The sequence below is a fragment of the Takifugu flavidus genome, unplaced genomic scaffold (genome assembly GCF_003711565.1).
Source record: "Takifugu flavidus isolate HTHZ2018 unplaced genomic scaffold, ASM371156v2 ctg716, whole genome shotgun sequence".
Lineage (NCBI taxonomy): Eukaryota > Metazoa > Chordata > Actinopteri > Tetraodontiformes > Tetraodontidae > Takifugu > Takifugu flavidus.
The window spans coordinates 392-8,793 of NW_026622326.1; the positions used below are offsets into that span (position 1 = coordinate 392).

An 8,402-nucleotide genomic window follows, 5' to 3' on the forward strand; every position below is an offset into this window, starting at 1 on the left:
AGAGCTTGTTTGTTGGAGGCTCTTCTGGGCGATACCTGGTGCCACAGCTACAGCTCAGCCCGTCTCTGGAGCTGAGGTGGAGCTTAGCAAGTTTCATGGTTCTCCACCACTTCCTCTCGCTGAGGACCTTCTCAGCTGGTGGTTTCTGCTCCACCTTCCAAGTTCAGCAAGTGATACTTCTACATTCCTTCCACCAGTGTCTCTGCAGAAAGAGTCTTCTCTACTGTTTTATAATATATTATAGAAAATTAGGATTTTTGGTTGGTTGATGTCTTAGATGTTGACTAAGAGCAGGTTTTACTTTAATAACATAGAAAGATTCGATTAGAAGAGAAAATATATTATTGTATGAACTACTTCCACTACTATTATATACACGTACTTTCATATTGTCTTAGATTGCAAGCTGCATTTATTACATCGTTCCTAGAAAGTCATATTTCTGAGGAGAAAAACTCAAATAAGGTCATTTTCTTTAATGATCATTACAAAAGAAGGAGGCGATGAACAAACAGATTTATCTAAAAATTTGTGAAAACTTATGCATGGAAACATTTTTAAAATGGTTGCATTGTGTAGAATCGGTGTAGAATCAACTTGTTGACTTCTGATTTGGACTCCAATGGAAGTGAGGTGCAACAATTGTGGATGCTGAAAGCTTCAGATCTTCATGAAGGTTTCTGTGGTTGGACTGACCTGCTGCCCCTTTAAGAGGGAGGCAGGTTTGGGCTTCTGGCTGGAATGAAGCCACCTAAGATGAGAACGATTGCAGGCTTTCGGTACCAAGGTTTAACAGGGTGCTCACTTCACACTTGGGCTTTTCTCTTTTTTGGGATGGCTTTTCTCAGTAGAGAAGGGGCATGGCACACTGCAGCAGCTTTCTTTTGGGGTTTCTAGTTTTCCTTCTGATCTTTAAAAGACAGGAAGAACCATTTTTGATTGGTCTGAATGTTTGGGCGGTTTTGTGGCCAGCCTAAAATAAAACAAGACAAAGCTACAACTGATACTTCCTTTCTAGTCATTGATGACCATCCTCACATGGGAAAGATTTCCACAACCAATTTAATACTGCAAATCTATCCTGTGTGGTCTTTTTTCCGAGAACTGTAACACTACGTTTATAACAAAGATCAAACATGTAAACATTTATTGTCTAACTAGTTACACCTCGGAAAGTACTGGATCATCTCTGACTGACCTGAGAGTCTCCAGCTTACAGAGAGGATCCTGGAGAACACCACAGAGCAGCTTCACTGCTGGATCCTTCAGCTGGTTCCCACTCAGCTCCAGAACCCTCAGATGGGAGGGATTGGACCTCAGCGCCGAGCCCAGAGAGTCACAGCTGATCTGTGATAAACTGCAGCACCACAGCCTGGAAAACCAATAAATGGGGCAAATAAAAACACATTTCTAAATCTGAAAATGAAGAGAAAAGCAGAAAATGTAAAGAAATTTAGAAAAGACCAACAGAGGCCTCCTGACCTGAGCGTCTCCAGTCTGCAGTTTGGATGCATCATTGCAGAAGACAGTAACTTTACTCCAGCATCTGTCAGGCTTTTGTTCCAGCTTAAGCTCAGCTCCCGTAGATGAGAAGGGTTTGACGTCATTGCTGAGGCCACAACTTCCCAATGACTCTTTGAAAGAACACTATCAGACAGTCTGTTGTGTATGAAACAAAAATAGTGAGTCAAACTTTGGGATTTCTAATCAACTTATCTGAGAATCTACCTCAACACAAATGTAGCTCATTTCCTGGAAAAGCTAAATTCAACACCGTAGAGCAACAGTTTGAACGACCATCAGATCTGAAATGCAACTGAATTATTCTTAACATTTGTCTTATTTTAGAACAGCTCATAATTACTCAATATTTAAAATGATTATAGCAAATGGTTTAAAGAAACGTGCATCTTTTTATCTGTCTATCGGCTCTTTGGATATTTTGCATTTCATCCAATTTGTACGATCGTGCGTCAAGTCTTAATTCAGCGATCCGATCGATGACATCAGAGTCTCTGGTTGCATCGATTGCCGTCAGCTTCTGTTACATCTGCCTGTTTTCCTTCAAATCATTTTCACTGCACCTTTTGTTGCTAGTGATGAAGTTGCCACCTAACGGGTGTGGAAAGGGTCAAACAACTTTGTGGGTCACATAAAGGCTCCAAACGGAACCGCCACAAAGACCTAAAACACCCATTTAAACCAACGAGGCGGGCTGTTTTTACGTTGAACAAATGAAGCAAAATAGTCACGTGTCATTAGTTAAAATGTGTTTTTCTGTTGTTTGAATACGATGTATACAAACAAACAAAAGTTATTTAATTACATGACAGTAATTTCATGATAGTAAGTTAACTTGTGGCTCCTATTATTCCTGCTTATGTTGGTTTGTCTGGATTGAACTTTGAACTTATATCCAGCCAGTGTTGAACATTTCTGAATGAATTGGTGTTCTTTTTTCATTTATGGACGCTGCAATGGAAATAAAGAATTGAAGGAATGACCACTGGAGGGGGTATTGCTACCTGACATGATCGACTCGGTTGATTTAAACGCCCCAAAAATCTTTACTTACTTGGCCTTCCTGCAGTTCCTCACAGCTGGAATCAGGCGACGTCGTCCCTCCTCTGAGGTGTTGTACTGCTGCAGGTTCAGCTCATCCAGAACCTCCTCTGACATCTGCAGCAGGTAGGCCAGAGCTGAACAGTGGATCTCTGACAGTCTCCTCTTTGATTTCTTCCCTGACTTCAGGAACTCTTGGATCTCCTGATGGACTGACTGATCCTTCATCTCCATCAGACAGTGGAAGATGTTGATGCTTCTGTCTGGGGAGATTTCATCACTGTTCACCTCCTTCACGTTGTTGAGGACCTTCTGGATGGTTTCTGGGTGGTTCTCCATCTGATCCAACAGTCCACCCAAGATCCTCTGATTGGACTCCAGAGAGAGACCATGAAGGAAGCGAACAAACAAGTCCAGGTGGCCATTTTTACTTTTGAGAGATTCCATTAGTGCTCTCCTGAGGAAGTCATCAAGAGATGTGACTGGATCGTAATTTGTGAACAACCATGTAATCCTGGAAAAGGGGTTTGGTTTCGAATATTTTAGGAACTTATTTATAACCGCTGTGTCTTTCCTGGTGTAACGGTGGAACATGTAGACGGCAGCCAGAAACTCCTGAATGCTCAGATGAACAAAGCAGTAGACTGATTTCTGGAAGATCACACTCTCTCTTTTGAAGATCTCTGTACAAACTCCTGAGTACACCGACACCTCGGAGACGTCCAGTCCACATTGCTCCAGGTCTTCAGAGTAGAACATGATGTTTCCTTTCTCCAGATGTTCAAACGCCAGCCGACCCAACTTCAGAAGGAGTCTTTTATCAGTCTTAGTCAGTTCCTCTGTTCTCTGCTTTCCTCCATACTTCTGCTTCTTCCTCTTTATCTGAACCATCAGGAAGTGTGAGTAGAGGTCAGTCAGGGTTTTGGGCAGCTTTCCTCTCTGGTCTCTGGTCATCATGTCCTCCAGAACTATAGCAGTGATCCAGCAGAAAACTGGGATCAGACACATGATGTGGAGGCTCCTGGAGGCCTTGATGTGTGAGATGATTCTCTTGGACAGATCGTCATCACTGAACCTCCTCCTGAAGTACTCCTCCTTCTGGGAGTCAGTGAAGCCTCGTACTTCTGTGATCCTGTCAACACACGAGGGAGGAATCTGATAGGCTGCTGCAGGTCTGGAGGTGATCCATGAGAGCTGAGGGAAGCAGGTTCCCCTGGATGAGGTTCACCAGGAGCACCTCAACTGACGATACTTGTGTGACATCAGAGATGACCTGATGCTTGTTGAAACCCAGTGAAAATCTGCTTTCATCCAGGCCATCAAAGATGAACAGAAGTTTCCAGACTCAGATCTTCTGCTCTGATCTTCTGTAATGTTGGATGGAAAACATGAAGCAGTGAGAGAAGACTGTGCTGCTCATCTCTGATCAAGTTCAGCTCCCTCCATGAGAGCGGAAGCACCAGACTGATGTCTTGGTTCTCCAAACCTTCTGCCCAGTCCAGACTGAACTTCTGCACTGAGAAGGTTTTTCCAACGCCGGCGACACCGTTGGTCAGAACCACTCTGATGTGTCTCTGTTGCTCAGATAAGACTTTGAAGATGTCCTGGCACTTGATTGGAGTGTCCTGGATGTTCTTCTTGGAGGTTCTCTCAAGCTGTCTCACCTCATGTTGTGTGTCCACCTCCTCACTTTGTCCCTCAGTGATGTAGAGCTCAGTGTAGATCTTGTTCAGCAGGGTTCCACTTCCTGCTCCATTAGTTCCTTCAGTCACATGTTCACATCTTCTCTTCAGACTGATCTTATGACCTTCTATCACCTCCTGCAGATCACCTCCTGAAAATAAGTAAACCAATGATTTCCATCTATAATAAATCATCAACACAACTACAAATTATATTGAACAATTTTACTTTGTTTGGGCTTCATTTCAGCATCTCCAGATCTGCTTCCAGATTGTGAACAAGAGGACTCTCCTGGTGGAGCTGACTGGTCCCAGTTTGATAGGATGTGCTCCCCCCTCTCACTATGAAACACATCTCTATTAGTCCTTTGATTTATAGGATGAAAGAACCTGATCAAGACTCAATATTGTTCCAGCATTTATGTCTGAATTCATCGATCCTTGTTTCTAATCAACAATATTCACATTAAGTATGTAACTATATGACTGTATGAGGTTTAAGTGTTAAACATCTCCAATAATAAACTCACAACCTGCTGCTGTTAATGTGACTAACAGCTGGCACACAAACACATCATCACACTTTAGTTTTCTTACATTTTGTCTGAACTTCTGAAGTCTATTAGTTCATATTTGGACTGGTCACTCTTCAGGGACACACAGCTGGGCACTGTGGACTCTGCTCTGTCCTCGTCCATCCTGAGGAAACATCAGAAATAGTGATGAGACTGTGATGAAGGTAAATAATCTGTAGAGGTTGTAGTTAAATAATCCCAATTCACTGCATTTTTATCAAACAGGAACATTTCTAATCCATTCTGGATAACAACTGAATCAATAAATCAATGATGTATCTGTATAATTTTCATGTTTTCAGAGTTTAAGCTGCTTTTTTTAACTGTTCCCTGCAGTGAGAAAAGAACTGGCACCTTTTCCAGCCCCTCATCCTGCAGCACTGAATGTGCTCTAAAGTTCTTTCCAGAGCAAACGTCTCTGCACTTGCAGCAACATGTTGTAGTCATGGATCCGTGAGGAGAACCGGATACAGGAAACGCCCCGACTTTGATCCCAAAAAACCAACGGTGGTCCGGCAACGACGGGGACGCTGGTCCATCGGGCCCGACAACACTGGTTTTCCACAGGCCAACATGGTGAAAGGACTGTCTTCAGCTCAGCCAATAAATTATTTGGTGCTACATAAACATACTAGTCAGGACTTTTTAACTTCCCACAACATAGAACAATAAACCACTGTGAGAAAACGTGCAACATGAACCAAAAATCCTGTTGGTGTCCTGTGATCCTGTGTGGATTTATTTATTTAGTTATTTTGAAAGTTTATTGTCTTAAATTGGTCCAGCTGAGAGATGTTAATTTGCACACGATTAGATGTTGTTTGACAGGTAATAACAAAATATCCAGCTGTAACCTGGACTGTTGAACAACTCTAATAACTCTAAGAGCTTTTCACCTGTCACAAAAATGTCGCTCTTCCTGCTTCGTCTGAAGAGAATACTTTCACTTTCACTTTTAAAACCTAATCAACAGCTTTATGGCGTATATATTACTACCATTAAAGCATTCTGGGAGGGTTTAAAGTTCTTTTAGGATCAGTAGCAAAGAGCAGAAACATAAACTAAACTTCACTTAGAAAGACTATTCAACTATAACTAAAGCCAGACTATAAGAAAGTTAAATAAGACCGATTCATTTATAATGTATAATGATGTTTTGTGCTAAAACTAAATATAACGTCTAGTTGATTCAAATCTTGATTTTATCTCCAAACACAAATGTCAATTCTTTTCAATAATGCTCTTCGTTTACTCACCTTGTCGGTCTTCAGTCTTCCTGCTTAGTCTGAAAGGAATACTTTGAAAAACTCGTTTGTTGGGTTCCCAGTTTCTGGGACCGTTGTTGCTGGTGTCTACCTGCAGGGGGCGTGGAGGAGCCGCTCATCAGCCACAGCTGGCCCCGCAGACACACGCACCTGCGGTCTCTCTTCAATCTCCCGTTAGATTTAAGGACAGAACTCCCGTCTGCCAGCGGCGGAGTGTTTTCGGCCTCATCGCCAAACCCTGACTTCTGTGGCTTGACTATTAGTTTTCCTTGCGGACTTGTTTTGGACTCTCTCGAGGTCTCTCCGCCTCTCTGTGAACGCGGACCGAACTGTTCTTGTTCACTTTAAAATAAAGACGCTTTTCGGACACCATTCTCCACCGTTATTCAACCAAGCTAAATAAATAAGATTTATGATGCCTCACAGATTTTGAAAGACTTGTAAAAGCAGCATATTTCTGCAGCCCTGGAGTCCAGGAGGAGCAGCAGAGGTCAGAATGTGTCGGAGCGCGTTTAACTATTGTCTGCAGTTCCACGCGTGTCCACCGGGTGGCGGTAAAGCACCACATGATATTTCTCCTTTTTGGAACTTCTTCAGCTGCGTTGAGCTTTAAATCTTCACCTGTCGCTCCCTTTAAGCTCTAAACTTTGCGGTTCTGTGTGTAGTTTGTTGGTTTAAATATTTTTGATGCATTCTGATGACGATGAGTGAAACTGTCAATGACCAATAGAAAGTTCGTCCATTTTTCTACTGTGTCACACATTTTCATTATTTATTGTCATTTTTGGGTCTAAACTGGGCCAGTTCTGTGAGCTGTTTTGCTTTTTCTGTGGACCAGATGTTCCAGGCAGGTTCCATCATGGGACAGACGGAGACAGGTCACGTGACAACAGTCAGCCTTTAGTTCTTTATTACAGGAGGATCTGGTTTATATACAGACACGAATCTGCAAAATACTAAAAAGTATATGAACCCAAAGTACTAAAAAGTCTACATACACGCACACACGTGTATTAAGTGTTTATACACACGTTTGCGCGTACGTGCACACTGTATATTCATCTAATAACTGTTAGTTTCTAAAACACCAAAGTAGAGTCACTGAGGCACGGCTTCACCTCCTTTACGCCGAGGTTTCACTGAGCAGGTGTGATGAACTGTTGCAGAAGGAAAAGCATGGAACATGTTAATAATCGGACACAAAAACACTCAGGTTTATTGTCTGGACCTCGCCATCCCTTTGGGGAGGATCATCTCATTCTTCAGCTTTGAACTGTCAGAGTTAAAAGGTTTCATCCTTCCACAAGACAAGAAAACTTCCGCCCAACCTTCTGACCTCTAGTGTCGTATTTTCATCTCTTCAAAAATTATCATGTTGAACATTTTGTCTTCAAATGAAAAAGAAAAAAAATTTCACTGCAGACTTTTAAAGCAGCGACAGGAAAACCAGCAGGATCACTAGGAAGAGAGACGGAACCAGGCGCCTGGAGATGAGCTCATCTGAACATCTACCCTTTAACAGCCATCGCTAGTAAATGGTCCTTCAGCCTCATCGCTTCGAGGGTGGAAACGTGTTTAGGCCGTCAATATACAGCTTTGTGAAACTACCTGTAGCTGAGGAGGCCTCATCCCAAAGCAGCAGGTCCAGATGGAGTTTCGCTCGACTCCTGAGAGTCGGTGCAATGGGCTTCTGCAGCACATCATGCTGAATCAGAGGGTCTGTGGAAACCATCTTATCGTCTCCCAGTCTGCTAAATGCCACATGTGATGAAGACCATGGAGGGGCTGCTGCTGAACCACCGGAGACCACAGATTTAGAGTCCATTCCAAGAAAGGAAGAAGGTGGCAGACTCTTACGAGCTGGTGATAAACAGGGTGGAAACTGCAGAAATCCTCTGAGGATATGAGATATGCTGCACTGCCAACACGGAGGCTCCGTGGAAGAAAATGGTCACTTAAGTCAACGACCTGGCAGGTGGCAAAACCAGCAAAGGTGCAAGTGGCAGATCTTGAGGAAGCTACTCATCACCTGAGGACTTGCATCTAAAGACTACTTTTTCCTCACCATCTGAGGCACAGATAAATACACAATGAATTAATTATTTACTTCTTGATAAAGAATTTTATTTTTTTAAAGTGTGCATAGCTCGGGAAAGGGATGTAAAGTCCAAACCTCAGGGCTGCAGCGAAATAGAGGGAAAGTCCGCCCACTAGTGGTGACAAAGGTCACTGCACCCTTAAATACTAACGATACTAATGCAAACGGTCAAATAAAAAACAACCACATGTCTATGTTCAAGCTCATTGGGCCTCCGCAA

General features: G+C 42.8%; 2 protein-coding genes across 2 annotated transcripts; both read right to left on the bottom strand.

Annotated features, from left to right (window-relative positions):
• Positions 1 to 429: 429 nt before the first annotated feature.
• On the bottom strand, positions 430 to 3,756 carry LOC130521134 (NLR family CARD domain-containing protein 3-like). Its single transcript, XM_057024767.1, has 3 exons — positions 2,576 to 3,756; positions 1,483 to 1,659; positions 430 to 1,372 (listed from the first exon to the last, which is right to left on the bottom strand). The coding sequence occupies exons 1-3, from the start codon at positions 3,568 to 3,570 to the stop codon at positions 1,162 to 1,164; spliced, it is 1,383 nt and encodes a 460-aa protein (XP_056880747.1). The 5' UTR covers positions 3,571 to 3,756; the 3' UTR covers positions 430 to 1,161.
• A 125-nt stretch (positions 3,757 to 3,881) lies between these two features.
• LOC130521135 (NACHT, LRR and PYD domains-containing protein 3-like) lies at positions 3,882 to 8,342 on the bottom strand. Its single transcript, XM_057024768.1, has 4 exons — positions 6,076 to 8,342; positions 4,842 to 4,943; positions 4,474 to 4,586; positions 3,882 to 4,396 (listed from the first exon to the last, which is right to left on the bottom strand). The coding sequence occupies exons 2-4, from the start codon at positions 4,940 to 4,942 to the stop codon at positions 3,882 to 3,884; spliced, it is 729 nt and encodes a 242-aa protein (XP_056880748.1). The 5' UTR covers position 4,943; positions 6,076 to 8,342.
• Between the last annotated feature and the right edge of the window lie 60 nt (positions 8,343 to 8,402).